The 17399-nt window shown below is 51.8% G+C and overlaps 2 protein-coding genes and 3 gene segments (V, D, J or C); all 5 read left to right on the top strand.

The window, feature by feature from the left end:
• LOC120386421 (immunoglobulin lambda-1 light chain-like) overlaps nt 1-17399 on the top strand; it is a 459811-nt gene that overhangs the window by 94327 nt on the left and 348085 nt on the right. The gene's annotated exons all lie outside the window — the stretch shown is intronic.
• The window catches only part of LOC120386422 (immunoglobulin lambda-1 light chain-like), a 482696-nt gene that overhangs the window by 150185 nt on the left and 315112 nt on the right, over nt 1-17399 (top strand). The gene's annotated exons all lie outside the window — the stretch shown is intronic.
• LOC120386423 overlaps nt 1195-17399 on the top strand; it is a 309162-nt gene continuing 292957 nt past the window's right edge. Inside the window, 2 exon segments of the V gene segment in view lie at nt 1195-1272; nt 1386-1682. Coding sequence covers nt 1227-1272; nt 1386-1682 — 343 coding nt within the window.
• Nucleotides 5222-5750, top strand: LOC120386446. The segment is given in 2 exon segments: nt 5222-5302; nt 5428-5750. Coding segments are annotated over 2 exon segments (369 nt in total).
• LOC120386449 lies at nt 6983-7725 on the top strand. The segment is given in 2 exon segments: nt 6983-7127; nt 7271-7725. Coding segments are annotated over 2 exon segments (357 nt in total).

Below are 17399 nucleotides of genomic sequence, written 5' to 3'. Positions count from 1 at the left end.
AGTTCCAGCTAAGGAGCGAATTCAGAGCTGAGCACCCCTAGCTGTACCCACATGTGACTGACATCCCCTGCCACTCACCCGCTGGGTTTGGCCCAGTGAGTCTAACTCCACGGGAATGATCCAGGTTTGTTTCTCTGTCACTGTGAGGGGCCAGGAGGACAGGGGAGTAGCTAGAAAAGTCAGGGACAAGAGGCCACAAGGAGGTGCTGTAGCATCACCCTCCATTCAGTGTGGATCACGCTTCCCCGTCTGTCCAGAACATAGCGCAGATACCAAGGACAGGACTTGATTAGTAAAGGGATTTAGACACCTAAAGATGTAACTAGGCACCTTTAAAAATCTGCCCCTTAGTCCTTAGGCTTAAGATATAGAGGCTCCTGCTTTAGTTCTAGAGTTCTCCTGGTGATAATCTAGCTGACAGTCATTACAGAGTGTTTGGCACCATGTAACATTTATCAAGATCGGGGGGAGCCGTGTTAGTCTGTATCCACAAAAACAACAAGGACAGATGTACTTGGGCATAAGCTTTCATGGATTAAAAACCTCACTCTGAAGAAGTGGGTTTTTTACCCATGAAAGTTCATGCCCAAATAAATCGCTTAGTCTTTAAGGTGCCAATGGACTTCTTGATGTAATATTGATGTTTGCATCCATGTAGATAGTTGCAATTGCTGCCTACAGACTAAAATTATTTGGTCAGAGAGACTAAGTAGTGATCAGATTTACTCTGCTACATGCGCAGCTTGTAAACCTGTGATTCCCCATAACTAAAAATAAACATTTCTCCGAGATCCAGCTCCCTGCACTGGCAGTGAGAGAGAACTTGTCAGTCTGTGTGATGGCATCATAGGATTCTGCTAAATATTATTTAAGGATTAGGTTAAAGGAAGGACTCCTTATAATAAATTGTACTACCAAAATCTGATTCAATTTGAACTTGAAATAATAATTGAAAATGTACAAATTTATAGGGAGGTACTTCTATTTTTTTAAATAAAAAAATCTTATTTAAAATGAAGCCTAAACTGGAAGTTAAATTTGAAATGTGAGTGTCTTTGTTGTTAGAACTGAGGCTTAAGACTTTTTAAAAACCTGCAGCCAATGTATAGGGACTGGATTTGCATGAAGGGGCCGTTCTCCAGCGCTGGGGGTTTAAGAGAGATTTCAAAGGATCCCATCCAGAGACACATTTGCCACAGGAAGCCGAGCTCGTCTGGATTCCCACCATGGCCTGGGCCCCTCTGCTCCTCACGCTGCTCACTTACTGCTCAGGTGAGGGAATTATTTGCTATAGTGACAAAAATATGAAGGACACTTGCAGGTGAGGAGGTTTGTCTGATGATCCAGGGTCCTTGTGCTGAGTTTGTCTGTAACATTGATTTCAGGGGTCAGTTCGCAGCCCGTGGTGACTCAGGAGCCCTCGATATCAGTGATCCCAGGAGGGACTGTCACTCTGTCCTGCAGCCTGAGCACTGGAGCCATCACCAGCGGCAACTATCCAGCCTGGTACCAGCAGAAACCAGGCTCTGTTCCTAAGTTGCTCATATATGAAACTAATAAGAGACCCTCAGGGATCCCTGCCCGGTTCTCCGGGTCCATTTCCAGTAACGATGCTGCCCTGACCATCACCAGTGTCCAGGCAGAGGATGAGGCTGACTATTACTGTACTGTGTGGACTGGTAGTGCAAATCACAGTGATCCAGCCAGATGGGGAACTGAGACAAAAACCTCCCGTCTTCATCCCCTCCAGCTGGGCTCTGCACTGGCTGCACAGTTTGCTGCTTCTCTTCAATACATCAGACACTGATTGCTCCTTCTTTGGAATTACAGCCACTTGCAGTCAGCAGGGGGCGCTGCTCCACCCACTGCCCATTAACCGCTCCTGTCCTTTCCACACGGTATAGTTACAAGGAGCAGCTTTTAGACCCACCACTGCCAGGGTCAAACTGGGAGCAGACGGTCACATGCTCCTGGGGTAAAGAGACACGTCTCCCCTAATGCAGTTCCCCTGTGTTACCCCACAAGCTGGACAACACCCCTGGAAGTTAGAGGAAATGTAGGAATGATCTATCAGATCCCTTAGTCCATTCCAGTTGCCAGGGCTGGATGAAGTGTCCGGGTACAGGGTGTAGCAGATAATAGATGATATCAAAATCCCTCCTCCCAGGCCCCGTCCCAACTGCTTTGCAGCTTCCCTGGTCTCCTCCAGAGGTTCATTAGTGCCTCCATTACCCCAGCTCCTCCTGGCTCCTGCAGCCCAGCAAGCCACTGGCCCGTGGCCATGTCTAGTTCCCCGTGGGCCAGTCTCGGTGCTCAGGTACCGCAGTGATGGGTGCGGCATAAGAACCTCAATAGAAAAGTTCATCTGCTGGCTGCAGAGTCAGTGTCCCGCTGCGGGGAAGGCCGGGGCTGTCCTAGCCGAAGCAGGAGTGTTGGTGGCTGTGTCCCAAAGCTCCCACCCTCCACTCCATGGAGAGACAGGAGTGTGCCCAGCAGTGGAGCTAGACACTGAATGACAAGGTCAGATGAACAAGCGCAGGGTCAGTTACTCAGAGACCTCCCCTGGCCTGTAATTCTAGGCAGAGACTGGCCTAATGTGATGTCTCAACCTTGTTACAAGACGGGTACAGCTTGGACGAACTGACCATAGGACGAGCCTCGATTGGACACGGGCTTTTGGGCCAGAGGCAAGGCCAAGGTGCTGGACTGGACAGCCTGGGGCAGTGGGTCCAGAGAGTTGGGCAAGAGACGCCAAGTCGACTACAGGCCCCAGAGACACAGTTAAGGGCAGAAAACTGAGTGCTGGGGAGGTGAAAGCCTCATGACAGACAATAATAGAGGAGGCTGCAAAACGAAAACGAGAACTGATTTGGACAAGACCAGACCTGGTACAAAAAGGACTGTTGGCAGCAACTCAAGTGGGAACTAGCTGCACTGTTCAACTCTCCTGCACCATCAGCAGTGGGTACCCGATTCCACATGCCACCTGGCACCAGCCGAAAATTGGAAATAATCTAAAATATCTTCTGTGATATAAATCCAGTGCTGCCAAGCACCACGGCACTGGGGTCCCCAGTCGCTTCTCCAGTTCCAAAGATGCGGCTAATACAACCATCAACCCAACCATCACCGATGTCCAGCAGACGATGAGGCTGGTTATTACTGTGGCACAGGGAGTCGGGGTGCAACACAGTGATGCAGCCAGATGGAGAACACGTATCTGACACGTCACCGGGTGCTCCCAAGTCCGGGCGATCTCTGCATGTGAAACAGTAACATGGGAGGAGAATTGAAGGGACATATTAACACACAGCCACATTCATAAAACAAACTGGGCTGTCTGCAGCTGGGAACTACAGTGAATCTCTCCTTAAACTCCAGAGATGGAAAGAAAAAAATGGGATTTGGGAGGTACTTGGATTTTCCCATCTACTCTTCTGCAGCTCAGTGACAGGGATCATTACGACTGGGCACCAGGGGGCGACGTCGCCCTGCATTTGCCCTGTGAACTGTCTACAATGGAATTAAGTAACTGATACATATTTATCTTCACCTGTGTGTGCACCAGACTGTGGTGTTCAAACAGCTGCATCCTTTCCAATCCCTGGTGCAGACAGATTGGGTGGGGTAGACATGAGACAGAGCATTGAAGGAACCCAAATGCATTGAGTTAGGTTGGAGATTTATAAATAACTGCTCTGGTGTAGCTGCTGGACACTGATGTCTAAAGATTGTTTTTAACACGTACATTTAATGTCAAACTGTGCAAGAAAAAGTTGCCCAGGAATGTTCTGCAGAGGTGGCTGCACTGCAGTGGTGGGTGAAGTAATCCTTGTCCATTTATAGCTATTGTAAAATGTCTCTCTGTGTAGTAATGCTGAGCTCTTCTGTCTTGCTCTACAGAGATTAAGAAGTGAACAGATTTTTTCTGATATATGATCAGCTGCTACAAAAGAACCATGCCGAGATCTAACAGTCAGTGCAACAGAACTTGTATCACTGGCTGAGATAGGCCCATCGGGTGACTCTAATAACACCACCACTGGTATCAGTTAAATGGCCGTGACAACTGAACTCCCCTGTCCCCCAGAGCTACCCCAGGACAGTCTGATTGCTGAGGAGCAGGTTCTGCTGGTCACTCTCTGTCCGTAAATCGAGTGTAATTGTCGCCCCCTGCTGGGGTGGCTGGAGCACTGTGAGACACCAACCCTTTTCCTGGGACAGCACATGGGAGCCAGGTGGACCCCAACTCAGAGACAGGTGCTGAGCTGCAGCTACTAGGGCTTGTAGATTGTAGCACCTGGTGGGTCCCAAGAACGGCTCTGACACCCGCCTCCAGTGTCACACTCCTCCCAGCCCCCTGGCCCCCGTGTGTCACACGTCACAAACCTCCCACCCCTCTGCCATGGAACCTCCCGCCTTTGAGCTGGGCCCCGGGGCCGCTCAGCAGACTCATCGCCTGGGTTTTGTTCTGCCCAGAGGATTCAGGGGGTCTGGGGCAAAGCAATTTGGGGGCCCCTTCCATAAAAAAAGTTGCAATACTATAGAATACTATAGTCTCAGGAGGGGGCCCTGTGGGAAATTGCCCCACTCCCCCACCCTCCCTGGGCAGCCCGGGCCTGCAGCACTGAATTCAAAACAAACCCCCAGCATCACCCCTTTCACCCCTAACTGCTAATAAATAAACGTTCTCTGTCTTCCCTAGCCGGGGGGGCTACAATCACTGTCCCACTGCTGTTGAGGGGCTGGGGAAACAAGTAATCCGCACCCACCATGGCAACTTATAGGAAAAATGCCACATTGGCTTGATAGAGACCTGATACAAACCTGAGCAAATTAGCCACAGGACTCGCCCCTTTAGAGATTGTCCCTGTCAGTCATTGTGCTTGGTCCCCATCCCATTTGAAGTGTTCAAGCCCCAGTTTATTGGGATCTAGAAAATATTAGCCCAAAACACAAATGGGAGAAGGCTGAAAAGAACACAGGACTCAAAGGGGCTTAGCAGAAAGTAACTAGCCAGCAGTGACCAATAGGAGGAAGGACACGCTCAGATCAGGAGGTGTTTGCAGTGGGGAGGCAGAGAACACTAATGAGAACCCCCCTGGTGCAAACAAACTCTACAGCAGCAGCCAGTGAGCAGGGAGCAGATTTGCATGAAGGGGCCGTTCTCCAGCACTGGGGGTTTAAAAGAGAATCGGAGGGTCCCAGCCACAGACCCGTTTGCCTCAGGAAGCCGAGCTCGTCTGGATTCCCACCATGGCCTGGGCCCCTCTGCTACTCACGCTGCTCACTTACTGCTCTGGTAAGGGGGAGCATTTCACTGAATTTCTCCATATTCCTGATTCCCAGACACCTGGCTCAGCAGGAAATGTGCAGGTGTTAACTCCAAGCCATGACAATCATGCAGCATTTTCTATTTCTTTCCAGGTTCCCTCTCCCAGTTTACTCTGACTCAGCCGCCCTCAGTGTCAGTGTCCATTGGCAACACAGTTAAACTCTCCTGTACCATCGACAGTGGATACACATTTAAAGGTGTGCCCTGGTACCAGCAGAAAGACGGGAACAGTCCAAGATACCTTCTGAATTACAACACTGACTCTGACAAGCACCAGGGCTCTGGGGTCCCCAGTCGCTTTGCTGGTTCCAAAGATGCCTCTAATAAAATTGGCTACTTAACTATCACCAGCGTCCAGGCAGAGGATGAGGCTGATTATTACTGTGCTGTGTGGTCTGGGAGCGCTGCACAGTGATGCAATGAAGTGGGGAGCTGAGACAAAAACCTCCTCCTCCATCCGTCAGCCTGTGTTGTGCATGAGTTCAGTCTGTGGTAGTGCATTACCATCATCCAGACTGATGCATTATGGTTTTACTATTCACTCCCCCGGTCCCCACTAAGAGTAGCTACTATGATTTATCAACCTCTGGACATTTAGGGACAAATCTTGGTCCCATTCAAACCCCTGGGAGTTTTGCCGTTCACTTCCATGAGACTAGGATTAGACCCTGTTTATGGTTCCACAAGCCCCTGGGGGTTCATCTGGGCTCCTGGAGATGAAGCAGACAATGCCATGGATGGCTCTGAGCCCGTCAGCTCTTTGGGGCAGGGTCTGTCGGTTGCTCTGTTTGTAATAACAACTAACTACGGTAATGATGAATAACGATCCTGGCACTTTGTGGGCTGGAAGGAGGCTCGGCTACACACGGGCATCTGATCATCCGTCCCAAGAGACACTTTCCTCCCAGGACCTGCCCGTTGCCCTTTATGAAATCGTGCCCGGTGATGCTGGCCATGGGGCCTTTGGCAGAGTCCTCTGCACACATGGCCCAAGTCCAGCCCCTGTGCTGGCCTCTGAACTCCACGTGGTCAGCAGGGATTCATGGAGCCCTATCGTTAGCAAATCCCTTCTCCTCTCCTTGGCCGCACTTGTGTGTCAGCTCCAGCTGGTTGCGTTTTTTGGGCTTGGAGCTTGTTCAAAGGCAGATTAAATAATCCTCCCTGAAAATGCAAACCATGGGCCTGATCCTGCAAAGCTGCAGCCAGTGGGAGATTCACCGTTGAATTCACCAGGAGCAGAGTTGGGCTCGTTCCTTTTCCTTTATGCTCCTGCCTGGCCAGGAAGACACCCTCCTCTGAACTCCCCACGGTGATCACGATGTGGGGTGTGACCGATCACTGCTAGAAGAGAAGCAAAGTGCGCTCTGTGCACGATTTCACTGTGAGGGAGGAGGCCTTTTACTGGGGACAAGTTGGGGACTGGGGTGGAATTTGCCATTGGAGCTGCCAAGCGATGTCACAGGGGAACAGTAATTCTCTCTCCTTCTTATGAAGGCCCCTCTACGTCTCTCATCCCTGTCAGATCTGAGCACCCCCCGGCTCCAGCGCCACATGAGCTCCCCTTTAACAGCCTCTTGCTCCTCTCAGAGGCAGGAGATGGGAGGTGCTGGCAGCAGCAGCCAATGAGCAGGGAGCTGATTTGCATGAAGGGGCCGTTCTCCAGCACTGGGGGTTTAAGAGAGAATCGGAGGGTCCCGGCCACAGACCCGTTTGCCTCAGGAAGCCGAGCTCGTCTGGATTCCCACCATGGCCTGGGCCCCTCTGCTCCTCACGCTGCTCACTTACTGCTCAGGTGAGAGAGGGGGAGGGTTTAACACACATTGTGCTTTAGGAAGCTCTTTTTGTCTGTTTCCCCCATTTCCCGTTTCTCACCCTGATTCTGTTGCAGTATGTAACCAAACTGTGATAATCAGTTAATTCCTGTCCTCGTTCCAGGGGCCAGCTCGCAGCCCACGCTGACCCAGCCGCCTTCCGACTCAGTGTCCCTGGGAAACACCGTGAAACTCTCCTGCACTCTGAGCAGTCAGCACAGCGGCTATACTGTTGGATGGTACCAACAAAGGGATGGCCAGGCCCCTCGGTTCCTTTGGTCCGGCTCCAGCACCAAAGGAGACGGGGTCCCAGATCGATTCACAGTTTCCAGCTCCGGAGCCATTCGCTATTTAACCATCACCAACATCCAGCCAGAGGATGAGGCCACTTATTACTGTGGTGCAGATTATAGCATTGGTAGCAGCTATGGGTAACTCACCATGACACAATCAGATGGGGAACTGAGACAAAAACCTCCCCTCCCCCAGGCTGTGCACAACTGGGTCCCACACTCTATGAAGAGCTTTGCCTTTTACTTTCAACAAATCAGCTGATTACTGGGCGCTGAGAATTCCAGCGCCCCACAGTCTGAGGGAATGTCTCCTCCGGTCCCTCTTCACAGCCTTTGCAGAGGGGCAAAGCAGCTTTCACGTGTTACTTCCTTACTTGGCCTCTGCAGGCTGCACAGACAGCGCTGCCCACTCTCAGCCCCGCAGAGCTTCCTCCCAGCGTCTGAGCACCCAGGAACAGTTCTCCCCCCTCGGTGATAAATAACAAGTAAAGGGCTCGGGGTTACAAGTAACATGAACCCATCTCAGCTGAAGGACTGGTATCCACTGGTGTATTCAGCCATATATTTGACAAAACCTTCTCCGCTCTGATTCCCTGCGATGGGCTTTCCCTTCCACACACACTGTTGGATCTCCCTGTAGACATGGAGCTGGGTCCCAGAGACCAATTAATGAACAGGATCAATCACAGCAGAGGTAGTTGTCTCTAAGCCAGCACCGTTCTCCCTCCCAAGGTCTCTCTTCAGGGTTTAGTAACAGGGAAAGCTCAGTAGGTTAGGAAATAAATGAATGTCATTTAGCACCTGTCCAGAGTCCCCTCTCCCAGTGTTGTGACAGGTGATACTCTCACTAATAAAATGGGTATCACTGTTGGTCTCATTTTGGCCTTTAGATGGCGATGTCTGCCCAGTGCACTGTGCGTAGCTGGTGTTGAAGAGCGAATTTCCCAGGGCGAGATGGAATTGGATGTACACTGGGTGAGTCTGTCACCCTGCACTTCTGCTGTGAACAGAAGCAGGAGAACGTGCAGAGGGGGAGTTTTGTCCTGCACACATGGCAGGTTTGACCATGAACTAATTCACTTGCTCCAGGCCTCTGCTTGTCATGCACAGAGAGCAAATGCACATGCACATCCTACCGTGCCCAGCAGTGCAGTTTGTGTAAGTCTGTTAGTGAGATCACTGGAAATTGTCTACTTCAGGCACCTGATGGGACAAGGCTATTTAGACAGCACAGAGAATCCAGGTGAAATCCCTTAAGGAAAAATTATTCTAATTCACCCTCGGTCCATAGAGAGATAAGCTCTCCCCTCTCTACAGTTTAAATGGGCGACATATTTCTCAGCTCCACTTCCTTGAAAGGTATTTCCCAGATCTGTTCTTTCAGTATCGCCTGCCCCTCACTCTGACCCCTGTGTCTGGCTGGGATGTGTCTGCTCCCTGGGCATTGCCTGGGATGAAGCTTTGACTCCAGAATTTGGTCCTGCCAGGAACACGTCTGAGTCTGGCCTCTTAGGCCCTGATCCTGCTGGGGGCTGAGCAGCTCCTGGGAGGTGCACAGCACTCCCAGCTCCCACTGCAGTCACTGGGAGTGGAGAGTGCTCTGCAACTGGTAGAACTGGGCCAGGCCAGAGCACATCACATCATAATCCCTGCTGGGACGTGTGTTTGTGGCCTACACTCCTGCACGCTGTCCATGACTCGGTGCGTGTGCACACGAATGACGAGACAGGGGCCTGGCTCTCCATCTCCTTCCATAGCAGGGAGGTGTGTGTGCAGCGTTGGGAATTACAGCTGCAAAGCAGGTGCACAAATGCAAGGCCAAAAATGCAGGCGGAGTTCAGGTCCCAGCTTTTGGAAAGTCAGGTCCCAGGTGTACGGGCTGTTCCTCATTCCTGGTCTCCTCAGGGGCACTGGGTCAGGTGCTGAGGAGAGTGATGAGGAAAATGCTCTTTATTGGGGGGAAGCTGCTGTTTGGTGTCATGCCAACCTGTGTACAAGGCCCCCAGTCACTCAGTGGGGGGGATTATTAACACATGACGTCATAATAATTATAACGGAAACCCGGGATGTCTCCTGCTCAGCTCCAGGGGCTTCTCTCAGACCCAGGAGCTCCCCACACGCATTGAGCATCTATTTGTGTGAGGGGAAAGAGACACTCCAGGGCTCCAGCTCATTCCTCTGTCAGGGCAATTGGTCACCAGCCTCCACTGAAACAGCTGCCAACCAGGCCAAATTCTTCCCTCAGGGGACTTCACTGGGGCTCTGTGCAGGGTCCCTGGTCCCTGTGGGTAGACTCAGCCCAGGGCCCTGGAGCAGAGCAGGTGGGGCCCATCCAGCCAATCAAAGAGGGCGGGGCTACAGCTGGGCCTATAAAGGGCTGAGACTGGGTCAGGAGCTGAGACAGGCTGTGCTGGGATGAGGGGAAGTCACTCTGGAGTAGAGCTAGTGTCTGTGGTGGGCCCCTGGAGAAAGGGGCCTGGGCTCAGAGAAGCAGCCCTGGGGTGGCTGCTCCTGGAAGGGAGCAGAGCTGAGTGAAGTGAGGAAGTTGCTAGGAACAGGAGAGCCAGAAACACTGGCAGGGGGGGCGCTGAGGCTAGGGAGTGAGTTACAAGACTGTTTTTCTGTTCATTTGCTAATTTCTGCTAAGGAAAATAACCCTCCTTGCCAAGGGCTGGGTGTGGCAGCGCCTGCTCTAGAGCTTGGGGACTAGCCTGGCCCCATGACAGGTTCCCTGGGGGTAAGGGAGAGAATTGTGTCTCTGGGGCTCCTGTATCTGACAGGGATTCTAAAGAAGGAGCAAATGAAAGTTTCCCAAGAACTTCCCTGGGCGCCCAGGCGCTAGGTGGTGCCTCAGCACTAGAGGGTGGAATTCCTGCTGCACTTTGCTTTGCCAGGGCTGGAGTCTGACAAATAGCTTCTGAAGCAAGACAAGCAGAAGTTGAAATAGCTCCACTGTGAGTGGCTGGTCTGGAAAGGGGAGGAGACCTTTGCCAGCATGGAAATAGGGCTTTTCTGAGCTAGTCAGAGAGCTCTTCTCAGTTTCACAGAAGAAAAATCTGTGTGTTTTTTGGGCTCTCACCAGGATAAAACCCTGGAGTAACTTTTCTGGGTACACCCAGAGCTGTGAGCCACTGTGTTAGCCAAGAGCGAGCTTTGCTAGAGATTAGACTGTGTGTCAGCTCCCGCCCACCCCAGTCTGTCTTCCTCACCAGCAAACTCCTCCCGGCTCTCCCAGCCCAAACCTCACCCAGCAGGTAACACTCAGTCAGTGAATGGCCACCCCGGGGCACCTCGGAGATCTTTCTTTGCAATGCAGAGCCCCTGCCAATGTACATTCACAGAAGATATCAAGTTTGCTGCTCTTTTAAAGAGTCAGTAAATCCCATCTTATTAATTTAACTGGGGTAAATACACCTTTCCCTTCAAACACAGCCCTGAATTTTGTTATAGTAAAAGTAACCAAGTTTATTAAACAAATACCAGATAGAAGGAATAAAGGCAAAAAGGGTCACAAACAAACAAATGTAAAAATACACTTTCTGGTGGATAAGACCTCACTTAATAAGCTCCTGTCTTCGTTCATGGTAGTTTCCTCCCCAGTCTTCCCTTCCCCAGCAATGGCTGGCTAGCTCTCAGCTGGGATCCCCATGGAGCCAAGGGGCTGGTTTTCCTTGTCTCCTCAGGTGAAGGGTAACTTAGGCATTTGCTTCCCCTCTCTGTATAATCCAATGAACCTTTGAAATGTGTCCTTCTGACATGTATCCTCGATAAAGTTCCTGTTCCCTGCTGGATATGGACACTGTGCCATTTGGTGACTTTTACAATGCAAAATGTCTCTTCTTGCAAACCTCTGATACAAATGACTAGCTCCTTGAATCTGGCCACACCTGGTGTGAGGTGTTGGGCTTTTTCCTTTGTCTTCAGAAAACTTGTTTATCAACCGCCCCTGCCCTGACTAGTGTAAACACCTTATAGTCACAGGCTTGTGGAAGCAAGGAAAGAATTAATAAGGATTTGAAGCGGATTTTAATGCGTGTCAGTCAGTTAGCAAGAGTCAGGCCATACTGTAACCCTAATGACGTGAGACTTGTAGGAACAAAGATAGTACGAGGCGACAGGACAAGAACTGTGTACAAAGTTATTACGACCTTGCAATCACTAACCAAAATGCAGGCTTGCTTTTCTTAGGAGTGAGACAAATAAGATAAGCCTTTCTGCTATGTATAAACAAAATGTATTTGTTGCTTTTTACTGTCTCCATGATTGCTAGAAATTGTCTGTAACAAGGTATAAAGGCTTAATGTAATTGTTTACCAGTTGAGAGACCTGTCCAGGACTGAGACGACCCTGTGTCCTATGGCACTCTCTCCCTCCATTGTAATTACTGGAGAAATAATAAAGTATTTGATTTTGCTGCACCCAAACAAAAAGCGAGAACTGAGTTTTTCTCCGACAGGCTTTAAAGAATAATATCCATAATTCCACATCCAGCTCTATGATACACATTTCTCAATGACATTAGAAACCAGTGTGTTACTAGGTTTCAAATGATACCTCATGAAACCTATTTTGTATCGATATTATCGCAGTAGTGTGCAGGGTGTGAACCTAGGGTCAGCTAGGCTCACACCCTCCTTTAGCCATTTCTTGTTCTTCTGAGGAGGGAAGGTGCTGGCAGCAGCAGCCAGTGAGCAGGGGGGAAGATTTGCATGAAGGGGCCGTTCTCCAGCTCTGGGGGTTTAAGAGAGAATCGGAGGGTCCCAGCCACAGACCCGTTTGCCTCAGGAAGCCGAGCTCGTCTGGATTCCCCACCATGGCCTGGGCATCTCTGCTCCTCATGCTGACTCAAAAGGGGTCACAAAGTTATTTTAGGGGGATTGGAGTATTTCCACCCTTACTTCTGTGCTGCCTTCAGAGCTGGGCAGCCGGAGAGCTGTTGGCCGGGCACTCAGCTCTGCAAGGATCGTCCCACCGGCAGCAGTACAGAACTAAGGGTGGCAATCCCATACCAGGCCATACTTTCTTCTGCGCTGCTGGTGGCGGTGGCTCCGTCTTCACAGCTGGGCTCCCAGCCACCAGACACCACTCTCCTACTGCCCAGCTCTGAAGGCAGCGCCTCGGCCAGCCACAGAGCAGAAGGACGGACAGCAGTACAGTAACCCCCCTACAATAACCTTGCAAACTCCCCCTCCCCCACAACTCCTTTTTCAGGCAGGACTCCTACAGTTACAACACAATTTCAGATTTAAATAAGTGAAATCATGAAATTTATGATTTTTAAAATCCTATGACCATGAATTTTGTAGGGCCCTAAATATGGGACAAGAATTGCTCCACCTTAGGAATTTCATCCACTCGTGCCATCAGCAGGGGGCGCTGCTCCTCCCACTCCACATTCACTCCCCCTTGGGGAGAGATCAGCCACTGTTATGCTCTCTGCTCCGTCTCTTTAGCAGGAGCAGCTTTTCTGCCTTATAGATCCCAGTGTTACAGATCCACCACTACCTGATCAAACTGGGAGCAGACGGCCACGTGCTCCTTGGGTAAAGGGACACGTCTCCCCTAACGCAGTTCCCTTGTTAACCCACCAGCCGCAGAATACCTTGAATGGCCCGAAAGTGAGAGGAAAGACCAATGAGATCACTTAGTGCGTCCCCGTTCCTATGCGTGAATGATTCTATAATAAGTGTCCAGTTCTAGGACATAGCAGATATTAGATTATAGCAAAATCTCATTTGTTCTTAGCCAAATGTTACACCAAGGGCTTCTTGGGACTGTGCAGGGCCTGTGGCCTGCAGTCCTGGCCCAGCCCTTGGAGACACACACGGGGACAGCAGGGCGTAAGGAAGCTGAGGACACAGTTCAAGACCATCTCGGGTCACAGACCCCGACTCCTAACTCTGGTGGCACAAACACTGCCCCTGAGACCTGGGAATTTCCCGCTAACTTTCCCGGTGTCTCACAGGCCCCTGGTGCTAACACAGATCCATTCTCCCGTAGCTCAGGGAGTCGGGTCTGGGCTTAGCTACAAACCTTTCAGCCCCGCGTTACCCAGCAGGAAGCAGCAAAGCAGGGCCCAACCCCCGTCTGACAGCGCCCCTGGCTGTCTGCTGTGCAGGGTGGAGGGAGGCCAGAGCCCAGGGGAATGCAGGTTTCAGCAGGGAGGGAGGAGTTCGGGAGGGAAGGGAATGGTGCCATCAGCTGCTTCAGCCCTTGGCTTCCCCGGCTGATCATTGTAGAATCAGGCAGAAGTTTCCTTCTTCCCATGGCAAAGCTCGGCAGTGAGGGCAGCTGTCAGGCCCTGAGCACCAGGCCTGTGCTCCCCAAGCAGGGTTATAAATTGCCAGGAGCCCAGATCCCAGGGGACTAGAGATCCTGGTCACACAACGCAGTGTTGGGGTTAGAGACAATTCTTATAAAGCGCTGAGTTCTGCAGCTTAGAGTGACCGCTGGGAACTGCTGTAAATGTGACCTTCCCCACCAGGGGGAGCTCCTCATCCATAATGTCCATTGTCCAGGCCAGAGGAGCGTAAGGCTACCGACAGCTGGGGTACAGAGGCCTCTCTGGGGTTCTTGGGTGTGTTTATCTATACAAAGAAATCTCCCCTTTGCAATAGTGTGAAACCAGCCCTCACGCATCCCCCCTGCCCTCTGCACTCCAGGGTCCGTCCCCTCCCAAACCTGCTTCAGATTCCAGGCACCCCCCTCACCTCCTTCCTGGTTTGGGGAAAGGGGCAGACAGGGGTGAGGAGCAGGCAGGTGGGTGCAGATGGGGCACGTGCCCAGAGCGGGTACGAAGCTAAAAGCCCAGTGACTTTTGCAGGAACAGTTTAATTCAAAGTTCTCGTGGGACCCAGCACGTGTCATTCTCGGGGGTGACACTGACCTGTCCCTGTGCTGGGCTCTGAACAGAGGTCAGAGCAGGAACACGAGCTCCCAGCAAGAGTTTTCCCAGCTGGGACCCCAACAACTTCCCTCCTCCCGACCCCTCTCCACCTCCTTCCCCAGGTGTCAGTCACCAGAGCTGTATCCTGTGCCTGGAGTCTGAACCAGTCAGTCCAGGGCATCCCCACAGGACACCAGGGAGTGACATGTGATGGCTCTACCCAGAGTTACTGGGACCAGAAACGCTCCCTGCTAATTCAGTGCCACTGGGGTTGGCGGGGAGTGGGATGAGGGAAGGGAGGGGTAGTTATGAAATCCCATCATAATCCATGTGCTCCGTGCAGGTAAATGAGTGACGGCACATTTCCCAGTCAGAGCTCTCCGCACTGGGATCACATTGGCTTCCCCTGAGCAAATGATAAAGCAGAGGGGCCTTTCTTACTTCTGTAAGGCAATCAGCGGCACTCAGCTTTGATATGATATAACCAGCCTCAGTCAGATTTGCATGAAGGGGCCGTTCTCCAGTTCATGGGGTTTAAGAGAGAATCAGAGGGTTCCAGCCACAGACCCGTTTGCCTCAGGAAGCCGAGCTCGTCTGGATTCCCACCATGGCCTGGGCCCCTCTGCTCCTCACACTGCTCACTTACTGCTCAGGTGAGGGAATTGTTTGCTTTAGTGACAAAAATATGAAGGGCACTTGCAGGTGAGGAGGTTTGTCTGTGAGGATCTGGAGTCCTTGTGCTGAGTTTGTTTGTAATGTTGATTTCAGGGGTCAGTTTGCAGCCCGTGGTGACTCAGGAGCCCTCAAAGTCGGTGACCCCAGGAGGGACTGTCACTCTGTCCTGCAGCCTGAGCACTGGAGCCATCAGCACCAGCAACTATCCCTCCTGGTACCAGCAGAAACCTGGCTCTGCTCCTCGGCTGCTTATATACCAAACTAACAACAGACCCTCTGGGATCCCTGCCCGGTTCTCTGGGTCCATATCCGGCAACAACGCTGCCCTGACCATCACCAGTGTCCAGGCAGAGGATGAGGCTGACTATTACTGTTTGATATATACCGGTAGCAGTGGTAGTTGGTCTCACAGTGATCCATCCAGATGGGGAACTGAGACAAAAACCTCCCTATTCTTCATGGCCTGCTGCAACGTGGGCTCTGCACTGGCTGCACAGTTTGGTTTCTACCTGCAGTACATGACCCACAGATTGCTCCTTCCTAGGAATTTCAGCCTCTTGCTGTCAGCAGGGGGCGCTGCTCCACCCACTCCCCATTCACTGTGACTGGGGGAGATGGCAGCTGCTCGGTCTCTACAAGGAGTATCTTTTCCAGCTTTCTAGATCCCTGTGTTACAGACCTACCACTACCTGGTTCCCACTGGGACCAGACGGCCATGTGCTCCTTGGGTAAAGAGAAACGTCTCCCCTAACATAGTTCCCCTATGTTATCCCATGAGCTTAACAACACCTTGAATGGCCTGGAAGTTAGAGGAAATATAGGAAAGATCTATCAGATCCCTTAGTCCATTCCAGTTGCCAGGGCTGGATGAAGTGTCCAGGTACAGGGTGTAGCAGATAATAGATGATATCAAAATCCCTCCTCCCAGGCCCAGTCCCAGCTGCTTTGCAGCTTCCCTGGTCTCCTCCAGAAGCTCATTAGTGCCTCCACAGCCCCTGCTCCTCCTGGCCCCTGCAGCCCAGCAAGCCACTGGCCCGTGGCCATGTCTAGTTCCCCGTGGGCCAGTCTCGGTGCTCAGGTACCGCAGTGATGGGTGCGGCACAAGAACCTCAATAGAAAAGTTCTATTTTCTGGCTGCAGAGTCAGTGTCCCGCTGCGGGGAAGGCCGGGGCTGTCCTAGCCGAAGCAGGAGTGTTAGTGGCTGTGTCCCAAAGCTCCCCCTGCTCTCCATGGAGAGACAGGAGTGTGCCCAGCAGTGGAGCTAGACACTGAATGACAAGGTCAGATGAACAAGCGCAGGGTCAGTTACTCAGAGACCTCCCCTGGCCTGTAATTCTAGGCAGAGACTGGCCTAATGTGATGTCCCAGCCCCGTTACAAGACGGGTGCTGCTTGGACGAACTGACCACAGGACGAGCCTCACTTGGACACGGGCCCTTGGGCCGGGGCTCAGAGGCAAGGCCGAGGTGCTGGACTGGACAGCCTGGGGCAGTGGGTCCAGAGAGTTGGGCAAACGACACCAAGTCGACTACAGGCCCTGGAGACACAGTTACCGGAGGCAAACCGAGCGCTGGGGGAGGTGAAAGCCTCATGACAGAGGAGCTTGTAAAGCAAACCGAGAACTGATTTGGACAAGACGAGACCTGGTATGAAAGTGACTGTCTGCAGCAACTGGAGCGGGAACTAGCTGCACTGTTCAACTCTCCTGCACCATCAGCAGTGGGTACCCGATTCCACATGCCACCTGGCACCAGCCAAAAATCGGAAATCTTCCAAAATATCTTCTGTGGTACAAATCCAATGCTGCCAAGCACCAGGGCACTGGGGTCCCCAGTCGCTTCTCCGGTTCCAAAGATGCGGCTAATACAACCATCAACCCAACCATCACCGATGTCACTGTGGCGCAGGGAAAGGGGTGCTGCACAGTGATGCAGCTAGATGGAGACCTGACAAAACCCTTGTGTTCCAGCAGCCTGTACTATGCATGACTCCAGACTGTATGTGTCTGGGCACGACGCTCCTCTGCGCTGATGTGTTGGGGTTTAACTAGGCACATTCCAGTCACCAGTGAGGGGCACTACTAAGGATTATCAGGGTCTGCACATTTAAGGCCAAATCTTGGGCCCCGTGACCCAATGGGCATTTGTCATTTATTGTCCATGGGACGAGGATGAAACCCTTTATGAAACCTGACTGTCATACCTTGATCCAGTGATAATCCCAAAGGAAACACTCCAGTGTCCCGTTCCCAAGCACATGCCATGAGAGGAGGGAGTCCTGTCCCTTAAATACCAGCTCACCCTGCAGTGCCAACTCAGTGAGATTCATAGCCTGAAGAACTGGGTGTTAGGTCCCAGAGCCCAGGCATTTCACACACACAAAGCCAGGGCAGTAAAAGAA

This window comes from Mauremys reevesii, linkage group 18 (assembly GCF_016161935.1).
Source record: "Mauremys reevesii isolate NIE-2019 linkage group 18, ASM1616193v1, whole genome shotgun sequence".
Lineage (NCBI taxonomy): Eukaryota > Metazoa > Chordata > Testudines > Geoemydidae > Mauremys > Mauremys reevesii.
The sequence above is the reverse complement of the archived record's forward strand: the minus strand, read 5'-3'. Positions and strand labels throughout refer to the sequence as shown.